Below are 26,087 nucleotides of genomic sequence, written 5' to 3'. Positions count from 1 at the left end.
GATCAAATTGCAGGATAAAAGGTTGTGGAGAATGTCAGATTCAGCATAAGGATCTTCAGTTATACGCATTAATAGAGCTAAGCATTGTAATATCTAATTCATTGGGCATGCCACCCTGTTTAATTTAGGATGCTTAACTGGGATAAGGGCATGCTAGGCATCTAAAAATAGCGTTCTCAAGTCAGTCAGATGCTGAACTAGATTGCTCTCTGGGGTACGTTTAAGAGACAACAGAAAATGTCAAAAAGTCGGGCCTGGGATGAATTTTTGCTACAGAAAGCACATCCTTTCTATTCATTTAATAAAAATAAAACCGTTCCTTAGATCAGGGATTCTCTAGGCTGATGTTTTCATCACTGTGCAGTTTTAGCACGTAGATTCACTTAGTATTTATATCCCCTAAAGTGGATCAGCTCCAGGAAGAAAGTTTCAGCAGCCTGCTCCGGCACACGGGTGATGCAGATGGCTCTCCCGAGACACGCAAGACCTGCATTAGCTCCTTGCTCCCAATCAGGTCGTTCGGGATGTAAAAATAGCCTAACTATAACGCTGAACGCGTTAATCACAGAGCTGCGCGCTGCAACCAGGCCTGTACTTATCAAAACCTTTATGCAAGCTGCACAAATGCTCGGATCAAGGTGTCTGCGGCCGTGCCCTTTGAACACCAGAGGAGATCTCTGGCAGATTAGGCAGCCAAGGCCGTGTCTCAAGGCTCAAGGCTCTGGGCTCTCACAAACCAGCCTCCACCAGCACCCGCCCAGCAGCCGCTATTAGCGCCTCAGCCCTGAGGTAACCGCATCGCTATGTGCGCCCGCGCCTCTTGGCTTCGCTCCCTCGCCTCTCCTCATCCCCAAAGCACCACAGAGCCCGCGGGGCAGGTCCCACAGCCCCCCGTTGAGCCCTGCGAGCAGCCATCCCGCCCCCAGCGGGGCACAAGCCTCCCCACAGCCCCCAGCCCCCTTCCCTCACGCTCCTTCTAGGAGCTTCGGCGGCCGGGGGGTGGGGGGGTGCCTCCCCCCCCCCCTCCCCTCAGCCCCTCCTTCCCGCGCCGCGCGCGCGCTCCCAACGCCCTCCCCGCGCGCCCACCGCGCACGCGCCCCCCTCCCCACCTCCCCCCCCTCCCATCTGAACGGAGCCAACGGCCAACGCCCGCCCGCCCTCGGCGCTCCTCCGTCCGCCGTGCGCGGCCGCCCGCGATTGGCTGCCGCCGGCTCGGCCCCGCCCCTCGGCGGGCGGGAGGCCCCGCCCACTCCTCCTCCCCCCTCCCCTCGCCGGCGCCCCCTCCCCCGCGGCCGCCAGTGAAGGTTCCCGATGGTTCTGGAAGGAGGCGGCGCCGGCTGTATAAAAGGCGGGCGGGCGGCCGGGGGCGCGCACTAAGTGGAGGCGCAGCGGTGCGGGCAGAGCGCGTCGGGTTCGCCGCTTCACTGAGGAGATCAGCAGAGCCCTTTAATCCTAACCACCACCACCACCCCCACCAGCTGCCAAGGTGAGCGGCCGAGGCTGTGCCGTGAGGCGGCGGCGCAGCCCCAACGGCCGCGCCTCAGCGCGGGGCTGCCTGAGGGGAGCGGGGCGGTGTGGGGGGGGGTGGGGGGCCGCGTGGTGCAGGGCGATGGTGATGGCGATGCAGCCGCTCAGCTGAGCGCCAGGCGGTGTCCGCGTGGCTGGGAGGGGTGGTGGCGGCTGTGCGAGGTGGTTAATGAATTATTAGAGATTCTTGATTTTGCCTCGTGGCTTCCAGAGGTGGAAGGGGAAAATGGTGGATGGCATGAGGTGGGGGGGGCGTCGTGAGGGGATCGCGGTGGAGGGGGGGAGGAGCAGCCTGCAGGGGTTGTTCTGGGGGGGGAAAGGGGAATGAGCAGAGGTTGGTGAGGGGGTTGTGGGGGTGTTGGGGCAGCTCAGTGAGTTCAGGGAGAGCCCGGCCGGCGGGGCACGAGGTGGATCTAAGATGGAGGCTCCCGCCGGGAGGGCAGCGCGGGGCGGCCGCTGGGAAGGACTCCGCCGGCATCGGGGAGGCTGCGCGGGGCCGCCGCTGACGGGGAGTGGGTGGAGGGAGAGGGGGGGCGGTAGGGGAAGGCTCTGGCAGTTTCTAGAACCTTTCCCGCTTCCATCGGGAGCCTGCAGGGGGCGCCGCAGGCAGGCACTGCCCCGAGCCGCGGGAAGGAGCCGGTCGGGCGAGCCGTCTGGTTATTCATCGCTTAGCTAGCCGTAGAGCTGGGGATCGCGCCCTTGCGGATAGGTTCTGGTCATTCATCAGAGATTAAAAGACCGTTGAAGGGGTTTTTTGTTCATTTTGAAATCGATTTGGCTTTCCTCAGCCCAGATTCATGATCTTTCAGGCAGCAGGCGGCTGTGCAAGTTCGGAGAATATACCTCTGTATGACAAGAAGAACAAGTTCAGTCGGGCTGGGTTGCCATTTTAGTTAGCATTTAATAAGTTCTGAGGATTGGGTATGCACGTGAAGGTAGTAGTTGAAGAAGCAGAGTTGGATGGGAGAAAGAGGAAATGATCCAAACGGAAACTATTGTCATTCACTGACCTTAGAATAACCTTGTTAGCCGTTCAAATTCTGGGCCGTGTGTTCAGTTGTATTTCTGTATTTTGCAGTATATATACTTGGTCTGTGACAGGGGGATGTAAGGGTGCAGAACTAGTAAATGCAAATCATAATGAATATAAGGCAAGTCCAGTTAAAGTATTTGCATCTAGTTTCCTTGTTCTTTTAGGAATTCAGGAATTACTGGTAGGGAATCACATGTGGAGCTTTTTGTGTCCCTGTTGTGCTGTATTTGGCACCATAGAGTTAATAACTTGAATCCCAAATGCCATTGTCACTGCCTGTGAGGGGGAGTGGCATATGTAGCAAGCTAGTGCTTTTCAGAACGGAATTTAACTTGATCTCTCATTACAGATGCCTGAGGCTGTGCAAACTCAAGACCAACCAATGGAGGAGGAGGTGGAGACCTTTGCCTTCCAGGCTGAAATTGCCCAGTTGATGTCTTTGATCATCAACACGTTCTATTCCAACAAGGAAATCTTCTTGAGGGAGCTGATCTCCAATTCCTCAGATGTAAGTACTTGAGCTCTTAGGCTGGCTTGTGTCAGTAGAACTACTGAAACTTCTAGAAATAGGAGGGCAGTGTTAAAGCTTGCCTATCTTTTTACAGGCTCTGGACAAGATCAGATATGAGAGCTTGACTGACCCAAGCAAGCTGGATTCTGGAAAAGACCTGAAAATTAACCTGATTCCAAATAAACATGATCGTACTCTGACCATTGTGGATACAGGCATAGGGATGACCAAAGCTGACCTGGTCAACAACCTTGGTACTATTGCTAAGTCTGGTACCAAGGCTTTCATGGAAGCACTGCAGGCAGGCGCTGATATCTCCATGATTGGCCAGTTCGGTGTCGGTTTCTACTCCGCCTACCTTGTTGCAGAGAAAGTGACTGTCATCACCAAGCACAATGATGATGAGCAGTATGCTTGGGAGTCGTCAGCTGGAGGATCTTTCACTGTCAGGCTTGATAATGGTGAGTGTTGAATGTGCCTGCTCACTTTCTGAAGATGAGTCACCAAATCATTCAGATGCCTACCTTACTCTATGCATTGGGAAAAAAGTGAGAGCAGTGATAGGTGATCAGGGTAGCACTGCCCATGTTTCAGATTAAGTTTAGTTTGAGTAATTGCATGTGGTAGGCAATTCTCTATAGTAAATAGTGCATCATAGTAAAGACATAAATGCTTTAAGCTTGTGCAGGGAAATAATTCTATAGGAACAGAGCAATCAATGAAATTCTTCTGAAGTTCCTTTAAAATAGATTATGGTTACAGTAAGGTGGAAGTTTCTGTAAGCCCAGTTTTGTACACAGTATATTTTTTGCCAGTGGTAAAGAAATGAGTGGTAAGTATGCTTCTAAACAGCAGATAACTTGAAGAGTTTGTCAAAGCCTGGTCTACTCCTGCACAAATAACACCTGCAAATTTCATTCTAGGTGAACCTCTGGGCCGTGGAACAAAAGTTATCCTGCATCTTAAAGAAGACCAAACTGAATACCTGGAAGAACGGCGAATCAAAGAAATTGTGAAGAAGCATTCCCAGTTCATTGGCTATCCTATCAGGCTCTTTGTATGTACCTTACTTGAAATTCTATTTAAATATAACCAATTCAAAATGAATATATTTTTAAAAATACTAACACGAAGTTTGTATAACAGATCAGTTTTACTACTTGTTGTGGATAGCTATGTGGATGTAGCCCTTTATCAAATGTTGCTGTTAGCAGATTTCCTAAGATGAAGGGGAAAAAAAAAGTTCTACCAAGCTACTAGTGCAACAGTTCCCACACAACTCAGGCATTAACTGTATCTGGATGTATTCTCAGTGGGAATCCATTTTAACTTAATAGTGTAAAACACCACAATGGACGTGAGCCAAAATGCCACCTCTGTATCAGCACTAATAAAAATGGGATGTAGGACAAAATATCTGAATGGAGGGCAAATACTTAAACTTAAAGCAATAAATCTCAGAAGTGCTCATAAAACTTCAAGGTCTTTAAACCCAACTAATGATCCCCTTTGTAGGTGGAGAAAGAGCGCGATAAGGAGGTGAGTGATGATGAGGCTGAAGAAAAGGAAGAGGAAAAAGAAGAGAAGGAGGAGAAGACAGAAGACAAGCCAGAGATTGAGGATGTTGGCTCTGATGAGGAAGAAGAAAAGAAGGATGGAGATAAGAAGAAGAAAAAGAAGATCAAGGAGAAGTACATTGATGAGGAAGAGCTCAACAAGACCAAGCCCATTTGGACCAGGAACCCAGATGACATTACCAATGAGGAATATGGCGAATTCTACAAGAGTCTGACTAATGACTGGGAAGACCATTTGGCTGTCAAGGTAGGTTCTTGTTTGCCTTTCTGCAGGTGCAATCTTCTTGAACTAAAGCTATTTTCTAAATAAATTCAGTTCCATTGTCTTGCTGTAAATAGTTTACCATTTAGGGTGATAGTATTCAGTACACTCCAACAGTGTGAGGGTCATTCTTGAGGTACAACTGTTCAGGCCAGTTCTAAGATTGTGCTCATAATCACGAGATCCACATCTCAGCTTATTGCAGATAGAATTGCAGGTGCTTTACCTGTATGTAGAGCTTAGTTAATGAATCTAATTGCAAATACTAAAAGTAGGTCTCAAATACAAATGTAGAAGTTTAGAGGGTTTGTTAGTGTAGTTCTCAACATTGTTGCAGTCAAAAGGTATGAGCAAGTGAATTGGAATTAGCCTTTTTGCATGTCACTGGTTGGAGGTGCTGTAAGAAAGCACATCCTTCACTGGAGCTCACTATGCAACTGGGGGTTGAAGAGGTCTTCTGAAGCAGTCTGCTTGCCAGGTAGCAGTGGAACAGAACTTCAGTGCTGTACTGGAGAATGCTTGTTTTCCTGACCAGTGTCTGTCTTACTGCACTAAATTTTTTTTTTTTTGAAATAGCACTTATCTTCCTTCTATGCTTGCAGAGATTTTTAAAGGGTTGCTTAAGTGAGAGCTGTGCAAATTGCAATAAGATGGTCTTGTTTTCTTGCAGCACTTCTCTGTGGAAGGTCAGCTGGAATTCAGAGCTCTCCTGTTCGTCCCACGACGTGCGCCTTTTGATCTCTTTGAAAACAGGAAGAAGAAGAATAACATCAAGCTGTATGTACGCAGAGTTTTCATCATGGACAACTGCGAGGAGCTGATCCCTGAATACCTGAGTGAGTATTTTTGAGAAATACTTTCCTAAAAACGGGATTTACCTAGCAATTACAAAGTTCCTCTTAATATTGAAAAAAATAAAAGTAAATGTGGTGAGGGAAAGACAGTAGTTTCTAAAATGAGCTGATCAGGAAGTATCTGATCAGTTGAAGAAAGCACTGCATTATTCTGAGATGCAAATTTGTAATTCAAAGCCACTGAAGTGGTGGTTAGAAACTGAATTTCTTCATCTGCAAAACTAATTCTTTTCATCTCTTTCCAGATTTCATGAGAGGTGTGGTAGATTCTGAGGATTTACCTCTGAATATTTCTCGTGAAATGCTCCAGCAAAGCAAGATCCTGAAAGTTATTCGGAAGAATTTGGTGAAGAAGTGCCTGGAACTCTTCACTGAGTTGGCTGAAGACAAAGAGAACTACAAGAAGTTCTATGAGCAGTTCTCCAAGAACATCAAGGTTAGTGTCTTCTCTGCTTAATACCAACTGTAAAAGCTAGAGGTTCCTGCTATAAAGTCCTCATGAAGCTTAGTATTTATTTTAGGGAATAGCACATTGATTTATCGTCTTACGTTTTTGTAGCTTGGTATACATGAAGACTCCCAGAACCGCAAGAAGCTGTCTGAGTTGCTGAGGTATTACACCTCTGCATCTGGTGATGAAATGGTTTCTCTGAAGGACTACTGCACTAGGATGAAGGAAAACCAGAAACACGTCTACTACATTACTGGTGAGTTGGAGACAATTGCCTGGGTGACAAGCCTGTGTACACATATAAACAGCGTTATTTCTGGGGATAAGGATGTGGTAAATAACCATGGTAATGACCTCTGAAGAAAAATGAAGTTCTCTTCATGTAAAAATGATGCATCAGCACAATTTTTAATCTGATAAAAAAAACTTCAGTTGTACTGAAGTTACACTGTTTTCTGATCATCAGTTAGTTGCCTTGTCAACATGTCTTGCTAGTAGTTATGACTGAGAAATGTTGACATGTATCCTGGGAAGGTGAAACTGTTAATGTAAGTTACTATCAAATCCCTTGAGGACTATAGAGCTTTTGAAATGAATAGATGGTGCTTGCAGTGCTAAAGCCATCTAAAATGGAGCTGCAGTTGTGGTTCATACTATGTCCTCATTCACGATGACAGTGGATCTAGCTAGGGGTAACACTTTCTTCAGTTTAACTTACTGTACTTCAGGAAGCTTGCAGGGTGGCTTAGGATACTCACTGTTGTCAAATTTGAGCTTACTGCTGTCACGGTAACTGCTCTATTCAGGAGCCATAAAGCTTAAATGAGCTGTAATAGAACAGCTGCTCTTGAAGCATTAAGTTCTAAAATGCAAAGTTCAGGGTCATTGCTTCCTTGAATGATTCAGAAGTCCTTCATGTGCCTCTAAGATAGCTTTGCGTTTGGACTAAAAATCAGGCTAATAAATCTGGCTAGGAGTACCTGATCTCTAATAGATAACTCAAAGGAGTTTTAAGTATTTGGGCAGCAGGAAGTAAGACTTGCAAGAGGAAAATGCTATAGAGGGCTTCCCAGTTTTCTCAGTTGTCAAGAGTGGGAAACATGGCTTGGCATTCCAGATGTTATTTCAAACCAAAGAATTATTCCAAGCTTCAATGTTGGTTGGAAAGGCTTTTGAGTCTTACCAGGCCAAGATCTTCCAGTAGATTGCCATATACTTGTTTTATGTCCCTGTACTTTCCTGGTAATGGCTATGGAGCATTGTTCAAAGTGTTACACAGGCTCTTGCAGAAAACAAGTTGCCATGTTAAAATGCACGGGCTCAACCAGTTCATGCTTCTTACAGGTGAAACAAAAGATCAGGTGGCTAACTCCGCCTTTGTGGAGCGTCTTCGCAAACATGGCCTGGAAGTGATCTACATGATAGAGCCTATTGATGAATACTGTGTGCAGCAGCTGAAGGAATTTGAAGGCAAGACCCTGGTTTCTGTAACAAAAGAGGGTTTGGAGCTTCCGGAAGATGAAGAAGAGAAAAAGAAGCAGGAGGAGAAAAAAGCGAAGTTTGAAAACCTTTGCAAGATCATGAAAGATATCCTTGAGAAGAAAGTAGAAAAGGTAATTAGTATTCACTTTGTATGCAACAAGTTGTTCAATTATCTGAAACAAAGGTCTTGCAGAGAAGACTACAGTACAGTCTGAAACTGGCTTTTAACAGCTGTAATCATTCTGCAGGACAGAGCTTTGCAGGTGTGTTTTCTAGTGAAGTTAGGTGATTCTACTGTTAGTATTGTGAATTCCTCAGCTGTGATTTGAGTCACATGTCTTCATGACATGCAGTGTTTCAAACTTCCACCTTAGTTAAGTCAGTGGGGTTCTGATTCAATGGAAGTACTGAAATGCTAAGTTACAAATCATGGTTTTGTTTTCCTAGGTGGTTGTGTCCAACCGTTTGGTAACTTCTCCATGCTGCATTGTAACAAGTACATATGGCTGGACTGCCAATATGGAGAGGATTATGAAAGCGCAGGCATTAAGAGACAACTCCACAATGGGATACATGGCAGCAAAGAAACACCTGGAGATCAACCCTGATCATTCCATCATTGAAACACTGAGGCAGAAGGCAGAGGCTGACAAGAATGACAAGTCTGTAAAGGATCTTGTCATTTTGCTGTATGAAACAGCACTCCTGTCCTCTGGCTTCAGTTTAGAAGATCCTCAGACACATGCCAACCGCATTTATAGAATGATCAAACTTGGTCTGGGTAAGTTTTCTCTGGGACAGACTGGAAAATGGCATTAAGCACCTCAGGCCAGCTGAAGTGTGAAGTAGGTCAAAGTCTGAGTTCCATGGGCACTAACGGTCCCTTTTTCCTTCATTGTACAGGCATTGATGAAGATGATACTGCTGCAGAGGAAGCTAGTCCAGCGGTTACTGAAGAGATGCCACCTCTTGAAGGAGATGATGACACATCACGCATGGAGGAGGTGGATTAAAACAGTTTACAGGAACTCATGAATGTTTCCTTGGCTAATATGAATAAGTTATATTTTGTATATTATGAATGTTACCTGCCAAAAAAAAAATCTTTGACACTTTGTCTGCATTCCCTCTTTATATTTATTTTCAAAGATGTTATACCTTTATTTTTGTTACATTGCTTTTTCAGCTGATGTGAGATACAAATGCCATTGAGGGAATATTTTCTTTAACACTGTACAACCCTAGACAGGCAAGTAAGGAGTAGTTATTTTTGTCTGTATTAGCTGGTTGCAGGTGGCAGGGTTTTTTGACTTATTCTTAATTGCCAGAAATTGGGGGAAGTAACAAAGATGGTATGACATCTGGATGTTAAAGTTGGTTTAGTGTTAATACAGCTCTTCAACTTGGAATATGTCTAACATACAGTACCTAGTAACTAGGTATCTATGAGAGCTGAAATACTTGGGGAAGCTTTAACCCTTTTGCTCCTAACAAGGTCTTGATGTTTAAAGTTGTTTTTTATACTGTTCAAGGATTCTGGATTGCACTCTACCATAGAATAGAATCCACTGTAAATCTCTATTGTGACTTATGCAACTCTGCATGTACAGTTCAAACCTAGAACTGTAAGAATAAAAGTGTTAAGAATGAGTCGTGTCATTGACTTGTCTGTTAACACTGGGAACCAAAACTGCTGCCATTAGCACGAGTGCTGCTTTGGATTTCAAGTACTAGCTGCTGACTTAAATCTACAGTTGACAATGCTGTGCAGTGGTGCTGCAGAACATGGAGTAACATGTTGGAAGTGGGAAGGTAGAGGCAGTGCTGACTTGAAATTAGGTTTAACTTTATGTTTCTACTGAGCAATGTTTGCAAAATTGTACAGCTGGAACTAGGCTTTAAAACATGTAAACCCTCTGTTCATTGTGCTGTACTAGCAGTGGTAGGTGGCTGGTACTAAGTGAGAGAATCAAGTTTGTATAAGAGCAAGAAGTTCAAGGTGCTCTTGAGTGGTCCTGCACTGCATGCAGTAGAGGCACAGACGCTTTAGAGAATGATCAGTTAGACTAACAAGTTAGTACCTTGCAAGTCCTCAAAGTGGAGGTTATAGCCACATAGCCATACTACTTTGGTCAAACTCAGCAATGCAGCACCAAGGTAGCTTTTAATGAATTAGGAGAGAGAACAGGGTAGGAGCAAGTAATGAGCTGAGCATATTGCCCCCATTTCTTGGCAAGTCCTGATTTAATTTACTACTACTGCCTGTTTTATTTTTTTTGGCAAGACTTGAGTTTGGTTTATTGATGCAAAATTTAAGTGTGACAGGATGACTTGTGTAGTAAAGCGTTATCTGTTTTAAACTGACTTTTGTATGTCAGGATACTGGATAGAAGTGCTTGTTTCTGCAAATAAAATTTCTCAAAAATGAAATTAAGGAATTGAATAGGAAAATCATAAACTCCTTCAGTATTGTGCAATCCCTAAAAGTAACTTGCATGAAGGCTTCTGTGGTGGTTTTTATGGGTGTTTTCTTTGATTTCAATGCCTCAGTTGAAGCTTGCTGTGTTCTTTGGGCTGCACTTGTGTTAAACTACTTCAGTAGGGAGATAACCATGCTTGTCACTGAAATGGAGGACTTGAACCATGAAGGGGAAGTGGCATCTGCTTCCAAAGTTCATGAAAGAAACATGCCTTCCAAAATGACATCAGTATTAGTGAGTTCACAGTGCCTTACATGTCCTGTCATGTGCCCAAGTTGGTTTAAAAGCTTTTCCCGGCTATTAATAGCTAGAAGAAATAAATAATCCTAAGCATCTACAAAATGGCTAAAAGTCATTAAGTGTGACTCCATGTGAGACAATTGTCTTCCATGGTTGTGCTACTCTATCATTGCTTAAAATGTCCAAAACTGCTTTGAATTACAGGTATCTCAAAAAGGTTACAGAAGGGTTTGATACTTTTCATGTTAGTGCAAATTGCACTCAGCAAGGCAAAGGTAAGATGTCAGAACATGAAATGCACTTAGGCGATGAGGCAATGTGTTTTTGTTCTCCCCTGACCCAGTATGAAAGCAAGACAAGACCTACCTGAGTTTAATGTCACTATTTCTAGGGCTTCCCTAGTTACCTCCAGTTAACATGTAGTTTCAGTGTTAAAGAGCACTGTTAGGGTGAGATGTCTTCCAGGCATACAACTACATTCTCTTGCCATAGTAATGAAAGTGCTGTTGCTATAGTAATGAATGTGACATAAGGACAGATGCTGTCCTGGCTTCTAAGGGGGGTTGCAGAGTTAGAAATGTGTGTCCATCAGTACTGACTTGCATTTTCAGACCATGGGTGATAAAAACTGATCAAAAGGTGAAGGCTTCATCTTGGAGATGCTTAAATACTTAAAACCACTGGGTTGAATTCAGTCAGCTTTAGGTAATTTCTCCAAGGTCTCCCTGGCAGGAATTCTTAGTAGTATTGTTCCACAACTGAAGACTTAGCTATATGGAAATGCAAGTACTTCTGTGTCTTATAACTAAGATCTATTCTACAAGGTCTTCAGAATTGAGATCCAAAGGGTGCGATGGCATAGAAAGGACTGGAGACAGATTCAGGCAGTGAAGCAATGACTCAAGTTTTCACCTTCCTTGGAAGTTTATCTGTTAGAAAATAACACAGGTGAAACTTGGGGGTTACCTCCAGCATTTTTTGCAGTGAGACTGAGTTTCCTGCATTGTATTACTGGAGTGGTCAGACCTTAGATCTTGCAAAAAGGACACAAGAACGAAATGTGTGGTGTTTTTTTTTTTTTGTTTTGTTTTGTTTTGTTTTGTTTTGTTTTTTTTTGCATAGGGTGTAGAACTCCCCTCATCAGGTTTTTGCTGAAATACATTTTAGCAAGTAAGAATAGCACTGATAAAAATTTTGCTTGGCTACTGTAACATAGCAAGTTCCAGGCTTTGTTTGTTTCACGTACTTTGTTACTTTTTAAATAGTAGATATTGCAGAGTGCAACAGTAGAATTTAGGAAAGAGGAGTGACCTCCTGAAGGCAACTTGGATGTCTTTCAGGGCTGTTTGGCTGTCCAGTGAGGCTCATGGTACAGCATTGCTGAGAATTCAGAAGGCTTTTTTTATGCGGAAATGCAGCAAAACAAAGTTCAGTGAAGGCTTAGATACCAGTATAAAAATATTTCTGCTTACTGGAGCTTCTGTACAGTGGAATCAAACCATGCTGAATAAGTGATTACAATGAAACCTTCATAGTTTGGCCCTGCGCTCTCTTGCCTCCATGTTTAGAGATAATGTTGCTGTCAGTTGGAGGTTTTGCTGAAATTCAGAATGTTTTCCCGTTAATACTAGTCATCTCAGAATTGTAGCAAGATATTAAAATTGTAGCAGGGTATTAAGATACTTAAGTCATCTAGTACTTGATTCCTCAGCTCTTGGAGGAAGCCTGGTACACTCATCTGTAGGGATTTTTGAGCCTTGGGAGCTGGTGCCCTTATTGTTCTAGTGAAAGGCTCCCACCATTGTGTGCAGTACAGCCCTGAACTTGGATGGTGGCAGAGAAGCAATGTAACTTCCATTGTGCTAGAAACTGTAACAAACAATTGAACTAGACCGAGTTCAGTTTTGTGCTGTGATGAATGAGATGGAATTGGATTTATTTCATAAAATGCTTAGAATGCACTATTTGATAGTCATATATATAAACACATTTCACAGGCAATGTTGTGTCTTGAGCTTTTCCATTCATTTGCAGCTGAGTATGAGATGTTCATTCATGTTCTTAATTTGTAGTTGGAGATCTTAACAATTTTATAATAGAAGCTTTTGCAAATTCATCATTTCAGATGGTCTGCCTGTGAGTAAATTAAACTTCTCTTAGATCAGAACTTGCTTAACAGTGAGGGCAAGAGTGACATGAATTTCAGATGTCTTTTGTCTCTGGTAGTTCATTATAGATTAACATTTGAATGTTCTTTATTTAAAACAAACTAATCCTTACAATGATAAGTGATTTCAGATAAAGATGTGTTTTTATGCTAGTCAGTTGTATAAACATTGTATTTTTAAAAATTAAGGTAAAAAAAAAAAAAAAAACAAAAAAAACCGCACGCCCTGATGAATAAACTCAATCTCAACTATGGCTGGTCCGAGGAGGAGGTGTATTAGAGAAGCATTCAGTGTCCTTAGCAGCAGCATGAAGAGAAGACGGAGACGTGCTTCCTTTCACACCAAGGTGCAGTTCTGATGGGATGATGAGGGTGGGTGGCAAAGGTTGCCTTTTTTACCCCAGTGCACGGAATTCTCCTGATTTTGAACCACTGGGCCATTAAAGTAGAACCAAGTATTTTGTTAATGCTTTAAAATACAAGAGTTAGTATCCCAATATATTTCACTGTTACTTTTACTTACCTATTTATGGCTGATTATAAATGATAATTGTTGAGTTGCCTTTTTATATTGGAAAACATACTCCATATATTTTTTCTGTAGTATCTTTTAAAACACCATTTTTTAATGAGGCCTTTTCATGTACTGTTCCTCTGTTTTGCTGGCCTCTGTGGCAGACGGTACCGTGCACTGGAAGTCTGCAGGAAACCTTTACCCTGATATCTCAGTGATTCCTTTGGTAGGAAATGACCCAGAGAGTACAGAACTCATCTCACTCACTTGGAGTCATTTTATTTTAGTTTTTAGATGCTTATTGTGGTTACTCAGAAGACAGATCACTTCACGCAAACTGCAGTGTGAATTTCACTAGCGGTAAACATCAAAGAAGAGTTAGACCTGTACTGATGCATGACGTGCCAGAGGCAGTAGCTCTGAGACAGCATTTCCCTTTAGAAGACCAACAGATTGCTCTTACACCTGAAAACGTAGTCCTGTCTGTTAGAGAGTCCCACAGTGACGTTTACATGGCACCGGAAAACGATTCTAAAACACCAATGGAAACAAATGATAAGGAGAAATCTGCTTTTCCAACAGCCTTAGCAGAATTTTATGATGTGTCTCAGAGATCTGGAGCTAGTGCAGAGGCAAGGTGGCCCCAGAGGCGTGAATGTCCCTCACCCATGGATATCGAGCCTTCAAGATCTATGGGATTTCTGGAGAACATCACAACTGCTTTACAGCAACCCCCACTACCAGAATCGGACGGTGATGTGTAAGCAAAGAACAAATGTTTCCAAATGTTTCCTGCTGAAAACTTAATGAAAGAAAACTTCATGTCACCTAAAGTAGGTGTGGCTGTATTACTGGCATCCCCAATACTTTGTCCTGTCATTAATGCACCGTGAAACTTCTGAAACTTTCCTAGCTTCCTATGGATAATAGAGGTTGTATAGTAGAATTAAGGTTTCAAAATCATAATTGTTTATACATACAGACAACTACAAGGGAAGGCTTTGTGAAGTTTAGGTGGTCAAGAAGGACAAGTCTGCCTTAGGTTCTTACAACTGCTAGTTGATGGGTCTGGAAAGTCAAGGCTTCTGGGAAGACAAATTCCCTCCTTCAGACTTCCTATTTTTTTGCCAGGGAAATAGGAGTATTGGTTCATCAAGGTACCAAAATACTTTTTTGTTGTGGTTGGATCAAAAGTAATGCAGGGGATGATGTGATGTACATGTGACTGGGATATTCTTGTTGCTGTTTCTCCCAGGTTGTTCCTGAGGCATGTGAGAGTCAGGCTATAAAGGCAGCGTGCTGACTACTGCTCGTTTTCTTGTGGCTCTTAAGTGGCTCTTAAGTGGTTGAGCTAGAAAGTTTGCCAAGCTAATCCCTTCTGCAATCATTTAAATGTTTGCTATGCTTCATTAGTCTCAAACAATTTACTTGATTTTAGTCATTTTCTGAAGTGTACATGAGCTAGTTTTTGGCAGAGCTTATATACGTTGAGGCAGATCTGAAACTGAAGCATCAAGTAATTATGAAATAAGCCTCTTGGTCCCATGGTATTCTGTTAGCGTAGGCGGGTAAGGTAGCTGGCATTGGAGAGTTCCAATAGGAAAGGAGAGGTGTGAAGGACATTTTTTTCTCCTATAAATTGGTGTATCTATCTGCAGCATCTTCATTCCTGGGTGTTCCCAGCTAACAGGAACTGTTTCCAGCACTCTGTGACATGAGATGGCCAGATCACTCATGTTACTCCCTTTCTATTCAAAGAACAAAAGTCCACCTGAAGATATCAGACTGCACTAAAGAAGTGAAAAGATGTCAGCTTCAAATGCAGTGGAGCCAGTCCTGGTAACCATCTGCCGTGGAGCCCAGTAGGCGCCTTGTGTTCTGCTTGAGAGGAGAGTGAGTGATGTACTTGATAGTACAACCAAGCAGCAATTCAGCAATTCCAGGGCCAGGATGTTATGAAATAACTCTGGGAAGCAAAGCCAAATGTTAAGGCTGCTGCACAAGGCAAATCCCTAACGGCAGGAGGGTCACGCGAGTTCGGTTCTTTGCAGCTCCTGATTTAGCACAGTCAGCATGTACTGTAACATTAGTTTCCAGGTGCACCATTTCAGTTTGAAATTAGAGCCAGAGCAGAAGACTGCAACATCTATTGAATGTGGTCAGAATTAAGAGTTCTTTCTGCTCAGTTCTCTTGCTTTTCCTCCAATCCTCCAATCTACTTTCCATTAAGAGCAAGACAAAACCTGTAAATGCCGGTGATTCCCATGAAAGGTAAAAATGAGATACGACATCTGCTCGGTATCTTTGTGGCCCTTTTGCCAAGACATAACAGGTGGATTTGGGGATCCATGGAATTTTGATATCTCTAGGTAGAAACAGGGTACTGTCCTGTTGCCTGAATGGTGGTGTCACCTCGAGGTCCTGTAGGATCCACAGACCCCTGCCAAAATGAGTGAGCTTTGTAACTGTGAACTGAAAAGCTTTCACCTTTAGGCTGCTGGTACCAGCACTGACTGGGCTGAACAGAAACATTTCACCTGGAGCTTGTCTCTCTACTGAATGTATATATCAAGCTTACTGTATGGTAACAGGTTAACGACAGGACTGTGTACTCCTGAAGTAAATAGATTTTGGAGGGTTCACTAAAACTGGCTAGCCAGTCAGAGAAACGGTTATATTGCAAAAACTCAACCTAGTCCTCTCCCAGTTTATGAAGTCCCCATTAAGCTTTTATGCTGCCCACTGTTCAATCGGCCTGTCTCAGCAGTGGTGTAACCATAATGGTGAACAGAACAAGCTGAAACCACAAAAAAATGGCTGATTTATTGTATTCCTCGAGTGATTCCAATGGATCCCTTGATACTCAGTTGGCATGAAAGCCATTGCAAGTAGCAATTAGAAAAAGCAGTATGCATTTCGAGAAGCCAGGCACATACTCAAGCAAGAAAGAGCTCCACGTCAGAAAGCAGAAGGCTTTTGTTGAATAGTCCCCAAAAGTTTGGCAAAACATTACTTTAAAATAAAAGTGGAGCAGAACATGTATGTGAGAAGTCTCCAGAGTAACTTCTGCCCTTCACCTCTTAGGATTAGATCACACTGGGCACAGTGGTGCCCACGATGGGTGTATGTGTAGAAACAAGAGTTGCAATGTTCCAACACTTTGATGTATTACCACCTGCAGGTAGCTCTGAGCATTAGGTCCGGTGTCTGCAGTGCAGCTCACCAGGCGGGTGCAGTGACTTCCGTCAGCTTTCAGGCAGGGCTTCACGTCCCGCCTTCAACTGATGTAATTACTGATGCAGCTGAACTAAGTCTGGGAATGTAAAGAGAACTTAAGAAACACACACACACACAAAACCACCTTACTAGTCGTGTGTAACTGGTTTTAGTAAGTGGAGTCTGCGCTTTCATGCTCTGACCACCTTCCCTGCCTTCTCAGCATCCAAATTACAAGACCCCAGCCCTGAACCTAAAAAAGCAGCTAAGGAAACTGAGGCAGCCAAAATACCATCCTTACTCTTATGGTCTTGAAGGGCACGTGGACGCTCCAGGGGTATTGATATAAAGCACTTCATCTTCAGAACAACATCAGCCTGTCAAAGAAGCTCATGGGTGGCTAAGGAGCTATATTTCAAGTTAGGCAAAATATTTCCTCTCTGCTGCTCACAAACAGACTTTGAAGTAAACCAGCAATAGTCTGGCTTGCCTTTAAAAATATAATTCCTTCTCCAAACATTAGTGTGGCTTTCTCGCTTAATAAAACACAAGTTTTATGTGTTTGCTGTGGAATGTCCACTATATGCACCCACAACCCAGGAACTTACAGGAGGCTTTTTGACAAGCGTGAAGATGCGTCAGCTGCCAGCCGTGGGAGCTGGTCCTCAGCCTGAGGAGCTTTGGCTCCTGACCAAACAGCTGCCAGGAAATGCTAAGTGCATGGCTCTGCTACAACTGCGCAGAAATGCTGACAGCAAAGTACTGCTAAAACGTTGCTGCTTTGTAAAGTTAGACTGTGGCAGTTTAACAAAGTAACTCTTAAATGCCCAATTCCCAGCTGGCCTGGGGTTGTGTTTCAGAGCCTGGGAATCAGCAGGTGCTTCCCCAAGATGCAAATCTTGTTTCTGACCACTTGCCTCAGCAGGAATGATGTTTGCCAGCTTCACTCACATGATGGTTAATGTAGCTCTCATGAAATAACGCATTGAAGAAAATCTCTTTCTTCCCTATTGAGCTGTTTCTTGCCTTAAATATCGATTTAAACATATCAGCGCTCTCAACCAGAGCTTAATTCATTCCCTTTGTGAAATGATTTTTCCAAGGTCATGCATCAAGGTGCAAAAGCCAAGAACAGAACCTCTGCTTTAACTCCCAGTGCAGGTCTCCAGCTCGTGCTGCCTCTGATGTACAGGAGAAAACCAAGAATCTTTAAAACCCCCATGGTTCGTATACCACAGAATATCCATTATTGGATTTGCTCCCAAGGGATTATTCAGAACAGCTAGCTCAGAACATGGCACGTCTGTACTCACAGACCAGGGCAGACACCAAGGACATTTCTTTGTCTTCCAAACCCTTCTGTCACACATCACAGAGAGAAGATTTCATGAAGAAGAGAATGGGATGTTGTTGTGTGCAAACAGCTGCGAGTACAGGAATTCAAAAGCTGGCTTTGTTCTCTCTCTCCTAAAGAATCAGCAGTCACATATTAACCATAATAGCTGCTGTAGGCTTTTCAAGGTAAGCTGCAGAAATGAGGAAACTGCGGCACCAGTTGTAGTTCAGCCGTGCTTGCAGTCATGTACGGCACCATATGTGCAAGTACAAACAAAGTAAGGGATAAAGCCAATTCCTGTTAAGCAAAACAGCCTCAAACTGTGCTTGTAATGTCTTTATTCACAGCTTGATTTTAATAGGAAGTTAAATCAAAGATTTCCTGAACTGCTGATAGACAGAAACACTTCCACAGTGTGAGATGAGCTTGCAGTTTCTACAGTACCTTGTTTTCTTCAGCTTGTCACAACACACAGGATTGACTGAGATTTATTTTGATCCGCCATGGGTTGACCTTTTTGTGACTGCAGAACTTCATACTCTGTACCTCCTTCGTCTGATCAGCTCAGGTAAAACCACTCTCACCACAATGCGGTCCCATCTTGCATTTTTAAAAATATTTTGTGCAGGGAAGATGTGATTCCTATTGCACTGTTTCACCTGTAATCCCTCAGAGACTAACAGTTGTCTTGATTACCACCTGATGGGTCCTTATGCTAACACCTGTTGCTTATAAAGCATTAGTAGCTTCTTCGGGCAGGCTTGTTGGAAGAGAAAGTTCTCTAAGCTATGTTGATGGCCGTGTGTGCTCAAATCAGCTGGAGCTGCAAGCACCCACTGAGCACTTCTTCGATCCCACCTCCCTGGTGTGGGAAACTCTTGACTGGTCTGTTCTGATGTGGAAGCAGCTGAAGGTTCCCAAAAGGGGAGCTAACTATTAGACTGGTCTCAGCCTGGGCACAGAAGGTAAGGAGGTGGAAGAGGAGCTGTCAGGGGAGAAGAGAGGTGCATGTGGTTAGGTGTACAGCTGGTGGGAGGGGTGGAGCAGAAGTTTCTGGGGTGTGCTGTGAGCTTCTGGTGCAGCTGCTCTCCCTCTAGGGTCTCCTGGTGTTTTTTCAGAGCGATGACCGGCTGCTGGCTCCACTGACAGACCCTTGGCTCTTACGCTCCTTTGGTCATTTTCTGAGGGCTGTGTGAATGCACAGGGGCTACAGGAAATAAATCCATGAGAGCAGAGGGGGAGCGATGCATCTCTGGCTGCCAGGCCTTGGAAACTCAACTGCAAATGTGTGTGCTTGTCTGCATGTAGGTGTGCTTGGTGTATAACAAATGCAGTGAGCAGAGGCTCAGACAACTGTGTTGTTCTCTGTAGATTGCTTCTGCAGACCTCCCCATGGCTGGCTCTCGTGAACTCCTTTTGTGGAGGAGTCTGGGGCCTTTGGTTGTGGCAGAGAGCGCTTTGCCAGGAGGCCTTACCCTTCCTTGCCCTTGCTTTGCTTCCACCTTTCTCAGCAGAGAGGTGCTTCTGTGCTGGGGGAGCTGAGCAGGGAGGCAGGTGTGAGCAGTGGGGGCAAGAGGGGGCTGGGAGCCCAGGCATATAAAGCTGGAGGAGGGTGCAGGTGCTGGAAGAAGATGGCCTTGGTGGAGAAGAGGCGGAGGAGGCGACATCGGGCTGGGCAGCCCATGGAGGGGCTGGGGAGAGGTGAATCTCCTGCAGGCAGAGCCCCTGGGGAGGGCAGGGGGTGCACGGGGACCCCAGTGCTGGGTGGGAGGGCTGGGAGGAAGGGTGGCTGAGAGTGGCTTTGTGTTCCCTTTCTCTAGCCTAGTCTGCTGTCTTGAACACAGACTCTTCTTTGAGGGTCTTATAGTGCCATTTCTTAAAAACAAAACAAAAAAACCCTTTACCAAATGTTAGCTTCTTCTTCAAAAAATGTGCATCTTTCTCATGCTGCACAAATAACCAGTGAATCCAGTTCTTGTTGTGGTAGAAGACAAGGCTTACTTCTTGTTTAACAGCAGCTGCCTGTGATTAGTAACTAAACACAGACTTTAGGAAGGGTTTACAAACCTTTCTAGCACAGAGGTAGTTACCATGTCTAGGAAACTTATCGATGAGAACTTTCTCTAATGCATTTTCTTACCCTCTTCCTGTTTTGTCAGATGCTCAGGAAATGAAGGATTCTGTTAAAAGCTCGGACTACATAGAAAGACTGGCACATAAATACATGGTAACTTTTATTCTAATTGCTATTTCTTTATCCCCCTGTTAAACTGTAATCTAGCTTTAGTTAGCTGCTTTGTCAGTAGCCTGATGGTGCAGATAGCTGTGCTGGAAAATATTTCATGGGGAACATGTGTGAATAATCAATTCAAATGGTATCACCTGCAAAGCAACAAAAAAGGAGGGAGGAAGCTTTTGGGGGAAGAATAAAGGGCTTCCATTTTCTCTCATTTCTTGCTTGCACAACCCAATCAGCAACACAAATGTGGGATGTTTGGAAAGACAAGCTGAAAGCTTTGGAAAAACACAGCATCTATGGTTTGTACTAGAACTTCAGTTTCAGCCCAAAGCTGCCTGAAGTTCTGCTTTGGGCAGTGTTTCTTCCCTTTCTTCCTCCACAGCAGAAGTGCGTCGTAGAGTCAAGTACAGAGTCAGAGTCTGAGTCCAGCGCTGAGGTGAGGCTCGAGTCTCTGGGGTATTTTGATGGTGATGAGCATCTGTAATGCCTGGCATCAACGCTGCTCTTCCCTGCCTTTGATCTCGGTAGGGAGAGTCCAAGGTGCGGTTGCTGGGTTCTTCCTTGTGACTGTGAAAGGAAAGGGGGGCAGGGAAACAAAACAGAGAACCCCGCAACACCGTTTGGTTCATCAGGCTCTTCCTTACAACTGTTAATAAGCTCAGCAAAATCAGGAAGGGGGTGGGGTGGGAGTAAGGCAGGGAAGTACTAGGTTTGACATACTTTCCCTGCTAAAACATGCATAAAGCTGCCCTAGGTTGTCTCTGGTGGTTGACTTGCGGCAGCTCTGGTGTGGCTGGGTTTCTGCAGGGCTGGGCAGACTCCGCCTGCTGAATGCTCACTGCAGATGAGAGTGAGAGCAGCTCTGTTGGTGTGGCAGTTATGAATATCACGAACTTCCTGAACACTGTTTTGTCTGTCAAAGCAGTGTGTTTAATATCAATAGGAGGAAAAAAAAATAATCACAACTGATTCTGGAGTAGAGATCTGGCTTGTTTTTTTGTCCCTTCCCCTCCCCAGCATGTGTTGGTAAATCTTGGTGAACTTAATCCGTGTTTGCATCCTATGTCTGTGATGTGGAAATCAAAACCCAGCAAAACATAGCTATAATTACTGTTGTGAACCCTGAGCTTTCTTGATCTTGGGAACTTTGTAGGTAAGTTTCTGTATCTGGGCACTGGCACTTAAACCAAGCTTACAGAAATACTGCGTTACTGGCTCTTGTCAGCACCTGGAGGTGTAGTGTGCAAAATGAGCACCCCCAAGAGCTCTGGTAAGTATTGTGGAAGCACAGAGCCTGCCAGGGCCTCGGCTGCTGTTCCTGTGCTGAGACAGGGTCTGTGCTACCTGAGTCCTGAGGGGAACTTCTGTTAGTTGTAAAAATTCATAATGAAGGTGAATTTCAGATTGTACCTAATGTAAAAGAACAAAAGGTGACCTAATTTGAAGGGAAAGCTCTCTAACCTCTAAATTACATGTTCTCTATTATTAAATTCTGATTTTGTTTACTTCTGGTAGTAGGGTATACAATTACTCATTGTTCTCTTCACAGTGACATCTTTAAGTGCTGGAGGATTTACCATAGCTCTCCTCAGTCCTATTTTAGTGCTTTTTTTCTTTTTTTTTTTTTTTTCTTTTTAACCAGGCCTTTTGAAGTTAGTTTGTCTGATACGTATTTTTATTAACTTTGGGGGGGGGGGGACGGGACACGCGGGACGTCACACACACACAACAATCTGGCTTCCTCTTCTCTAGGTTTTTATCTGCTTTAGTTTTACTTCAAGCGATCAATAACTCAGGGGAAGATGTTTTATAAACCTATGTAAACTTCTCTTAACTAGGTCGTGCCTAGCCTGCTTGCTGAAGGACTCAAGAAGGCAAGGGACTCAAAGGGATCACAGGTAGGTTCAGCTGTTATACAGAAGCCTTGTTCTCAGTGTGCAACCCAAAAATTATAATACAGGGTAGGACTGTGTGGAGAAACAAAACTTCCATAGTAAGTTTATGACTTGTTACACTGAAGAGTTTTTTAAGCCCATTGAATGTTACTCTGTATTTTTTCCAGACAAATAAGCATCCACCATATTTATAAAGATCTCTATTTTAGTTTTTAGATCCTTATGATGGCGATTCAGAAGATGCATCCGTGTACTCTGACTGCAGCTTGAATTCTTTAAATAGTAAAAAAGTTGCACCATGGGTGAACAGTGCCTCAAAAGTGATGGCTTTGGAGGATGCTGATCCTTCAGAAGATGAAGAGTCTTCCCCTGAAACTCTGCACTGGCTCTGTCCAGAAACAAAAATTGGTAAAATCCACACCCAGATAGCAACTGACTGTAAAGCACCTCCGGAACTTTCTACCCAACAGAAGGATTTCCCAAGAAGCCTGTCGCAATCCTCTGAACTGACTAGAGCCACAGAAGCATTTCCCTCCATGTGGCTGACACCTGACTGTTCCTTACTGATGGGTACTAATTCTTCAGCCTCTGCAGATCTGCTTGCAAGTCCAAGTGATAGTGTTCCACAAACCATGCTAATAGATAACTCTGAAACAATATCCAAACAGCTACTAATTAAAAGAAAACAAGGATTTTCCACTGCCGAGGGTGCTGGTGAAAAACTACGAAGAAAGAAATTTCGTGCTATGTGACCTGAGGTATGAATATATAGTTGAAAGAACTCTGTGTTCTAAAAAGTGAACCTGGTTGACATTCCTTTTGCAAGGGTCTGTTGAGGAGGGACAGATGAGTGACTAAATTGCTGTTGATTTTCCATAACTACTGCTTACCCCTCACCTGTTTCACTCCACAGGGTTTGTTCTTCATTTGTCTGATCTGCTGCATGACAGGAGGGAAGCAGCTTGTTTGGTGAACGACTCTACAGGTTTGATTACAGTTACGTTAAGCTGAAATGAATGTAGCAATCTAGCTTCCAATTCTTTTTTCTTTAAACACAGTGCTGTTGACTTGTGCTATTAATATATATGTTCCTACCTATTCTGAACAATATTTTTGTTATGTATGCTCAGTACATCTGCCAGTTTAGAATTTACAATGCAAAGTTGAACACAGTATCTGTAAGTACTCCTCTTCCTTACTGAGAACAAGCTGAAGAAGTGGTGTGTGCAGATGGGAGGTCAGTTAGTAAAACCTCTCTCTGATCTCCCTGCTTGATGATAATCTTTTTAGTAGTTTCCTTTCCACATAAATGGACTATACCTGCAGAAGCATGATTGCTTGAAATATGCCAGTACCAATTCTGGAAGTGTTCAGAAACTGTTCATTTTGCATGATTGGAAGAGATTAATTTCAGACTCTTAAAAATGCCTAATAAAGGTAGCTTGTACCATTCCATTAACAGCTGCATAATTATGTTAAAGTAACTTTTTCCCTTCAGTTTGGAGATAAGTAGTTGTTTTTTAATATGCCTCAAAACAAAGTGGTTAGAACAAGTATATCTTAAAACTCAGAGCCTTTTGCCCAAGTGAGCCTCCAATCCATCTACTGAATGTTTTACTTAAACCAGCTGTTTACTGAAATAATCCAGTAGAAAAAAAAATAACAGAAACAATAAGGAGAAGATATTGAAAGGTATGTAAGCCACAGGGTAACGCTACTTAGACATTCAAATCTAATGCTATCTTCCTGGGTTAAAGAGACAGGAAGCTGGAACCTTATATTACCATAAAAGCAGCTCAAGAAAGAAAAATCCCTATAGTCAGTAGGACAAAGAAGTCTTGTTTAGGATAGTCTAGCTTCTGAATGCATCTCAGCAGCTATCTAAAAGCAGCCTACGTCAAACAAGAGCCAGTTTGAATACCTTATTCAATATCTGACCTCATGGCACATAATGTCAGGCCTCTTGTAGTGTTGCATTAAGGACTTCTGTTTCAATGTTCTTGTTTCTATGTTTTAGATACAAGGTTCTTGGTGCTGAGAGTTAGCTCAGTGAGCTGTGTGAAAGTCAACACTATGCTTGAATACCAATTTATTTATTACCTGTTATTCTCTAAAAAGATCGTAAGTAGTTTTTCCAGACCAGTCACCAGAATGATTCCAGAAATAGTCAGAAATCTTGCTATAGATTTTATTTCAGATAATATGATCCAACTAATACCACATGTCGATAACCATCTAAAAGTCTCATACGCTTTTTCCTTCAAACAAATCTGGCCTACCAGCTTTCTGCTACACTCCCCCGTTCTTTCTAGTCAACTTCATACAAATCCATCTGCCAACCTAGCCTAACCATATCAGCTACAAAGTATAGGTGAAGAATACACAGAAGACTGACAAGGGCTACAGTATTACCAAACAAAAAGTTTTTCACTCAGTGCAGAGAACTGCAACACCGCGTTCGTAGAAGCTGCGAGGGTCTTCCTTGGTCGCTATTTCGAAGTCCACTGTGAAAATCAGATCTGCACGAGTGAAGTTCAGATAAACTGGTAATGTCACCTGGAAAAAAATGAGTACAGAAGAGTTACACAAGGCAGCCGAAGAGTGCAAGAAGCTTCTATACCGCTAGGTGGTATTTATGAGAGGAATTTAGTCTCAGGTAACTCAATATGCAACAGGCATTGTAAATTCACTTTAAAGCATAGCTTTCTTTAATTTATTCATATGAAGCTTTGTCTTGAACACAGCATTAGTATTTTTGAATGCTTCTCTCTCCTCTTACCTACCTACAAAGGAAAGACCTAGTCAATGCTACCCTCTGACACTAAGAATATTAGAATAATTTTATTTGTGGTGTCAGAAAAAAGGTAGCATTTCAGAAAAAAGTATTATTGGCTGGACAGCCACAAGAAGACACGATTATAATTTTTTTAATACATATCTAAGTACTTTTATCAATACTTACAACATTTGCTTTCTTATCAGCATTTGTCTGCTTGATCCAGCGAAGCTGTGTAATGGGCAGTACAGTTGAAATAGCATTTGAAAGTGACAGCTTGTTGTTACTGCATGTAGCTCCCTGAAGCTTCAGGCCTGTAAATTGAAATACACTTTAGAGTTCCACCAGCTTTTGTATAGCCAGACAAAGTGAGTCTCCCTGTGTATCATTTAAGGGCTGTGATGTTAATCTATGGAAGTTTTGCAAGATGTTTTAAACTATGGCCATTCTGGTTCTCTGCTAAGTCCACTGAAAGTGCTAGAAGTACTTCACACCCCCCAAACAGAGAAGTTGTAAAGTAAAAGATACAGTCTCTTAATACTACTTAAACATATACTGATCTGAATCTTGGGATTTATTACCATTATAAACACTTCCCTATTAACAAGATCTTTAAACAAACAGCTTCAAAAAGTGTCTATTAACTCTTGCAATGATGTGACTTGTTTATGTAATTCAGCCCATTTAACACCAGGAGCTTCTGAAAGTACTGTAGAACAAGGACCTCCTTCTTCCCACTGTAAGTTTACCTGTCACTCCAAAACTGCATGCATCCAGGACTGCATTCTGGGTAGTTGTAACATTGACCTCAAGACAGAGCTCTTCAAGGGACCAACTGTTTGCTTGGGCAACGTACTGTCGTGTAGCAGTGATATACGCCTCTGGTACAAACAGGCCTCCAAGGCACACATGGATGTTCTAATTAAGGGGGGGAAGGGGAAAAAGATTATCAATGCATATGGCTGTGGTATTAATTAGTGATTATCATAAATGTTACTTCATCAATCTAAATTTCCATTAAAATTTTCCTGCTGCAGCTGCTGGAATACTATGTAGTAACTATGTAACTGCTGAACTGCTTTTTCCTCTATGGATACATTTTCTGTCGTAAAAATATCGTTCCCCTCTAAGCCGTATAAATTTAACCCTGCTAAGTCTCCCTAGAGTATCAGGAGACACTTAACAGTATTCGCAACCACATTTAGGAGAAATGAAGCTATTTTGCTTAATGAACTTGTGAGAATTCTTGATATGAAGACTCCATAAAGTTGTTATGCACCTAAATTCAGATATAACCTCTAGATGACATCAGCCCAAGATACCTTTAGCTCTTTTGCTCCACCAGAGGCAGCTGCCTGGGAAATATTCTGCAGTTGTTTGATGCGTTCACTGAAGTCAGACACCCACTGGATAACAGTCATACCAGCTGGCACTGTGTAATGAGACCAGCTGCGAGGCAAAATACCTATGGAAAATGTGATTGAAATTAAGTTTTGCTTGCATACAGGTTGCAATAATGCACTATGT

General features: G+C 43.2%; 2 protein-coding genes across 2 annotated transcripts in view; one reads left to right on the top strand and one right to left on the bottom strand.

The window, feature by feature from the left end:
* The first annotated feature begins 1,307 nt into the window (after window positions 1–1,307).
* On the top strand, window positions 1,308–9,347 carry HSP90AA1 (heat shock protein 90 alpha family class A member 1). Its single transcript, XM_084287294.1, has 11 exons — window positions 1,308–1,486; window positions 2,910–3,068; window positions 3,166–3,532; window positions 3,995–4,128; window positions 4,587–4,895; window positions 5,581–5,746; window positions 6,010–6,200; window positions 6,324–6,471; window positions 7,560–7,828; window positions 8,145–8,478; window positions 8,601–9,347. Exons 2-11 carry the CDS (start codon window positions 2,910–2,912, stop codon window positions 8,708–8,710), a joined length of 2,187 nt encoding a protein of 728 aa, XP_084143420.1. The 5' UTR covers window positions 1,308–1,486; the 3' UTR covers window positions 8,711–9,347.
* Window positions 9,348–23,958: 14,611 nt separating this feature from the next.
* The window catches only part of DYNC1H1 (dynein cytoplasmic 1 heavy chain 1), a 43,404-nt gene continuing 41,275 nt past the window's right edge, over window positions 23,959–26,087 (bottom strand). Inside the window, exons 75-78 of the mRNA XM_084287459.1 lie at window positions 25,883–26,025; window positions 25,310–25,478; window positions 24,747–24,874; window positions 23,959–24,340 (exon numbers count right to left, since the gene is read on the bottom strand). Coding sequence (XP_084143585.1) covers window positions 24,212–24,340; window positions 24,747–24,874; window positions 25,310–25,478; window positions 25,883–26,025 — 569 coding nt within the window. The 3' untranslated portion in view covers window positions 23,959–24,211. The remainder of the gene's footprint in view (window positions 24,341–24,746; window positions 24,875–25,309; window positions 25,479–25,882; window positions 26,026–26,087) is intronic.

Source organism: Netta rufina (assembly GCF_964035555.1).
Source record: "Netta rufina genome assembly, chromosome: 5".
In the NCBI taxonomy this organism is placed as follows: Eukaryota; Metazoa; Chordata; class Aves; order Anseriformes; family Anatidae; genus Netta; species Netta rufina.
Note: the sequence above shows the minus strand (reverse complement) of the source record. Positions and strands in the feature narration are given on the sequence as shown.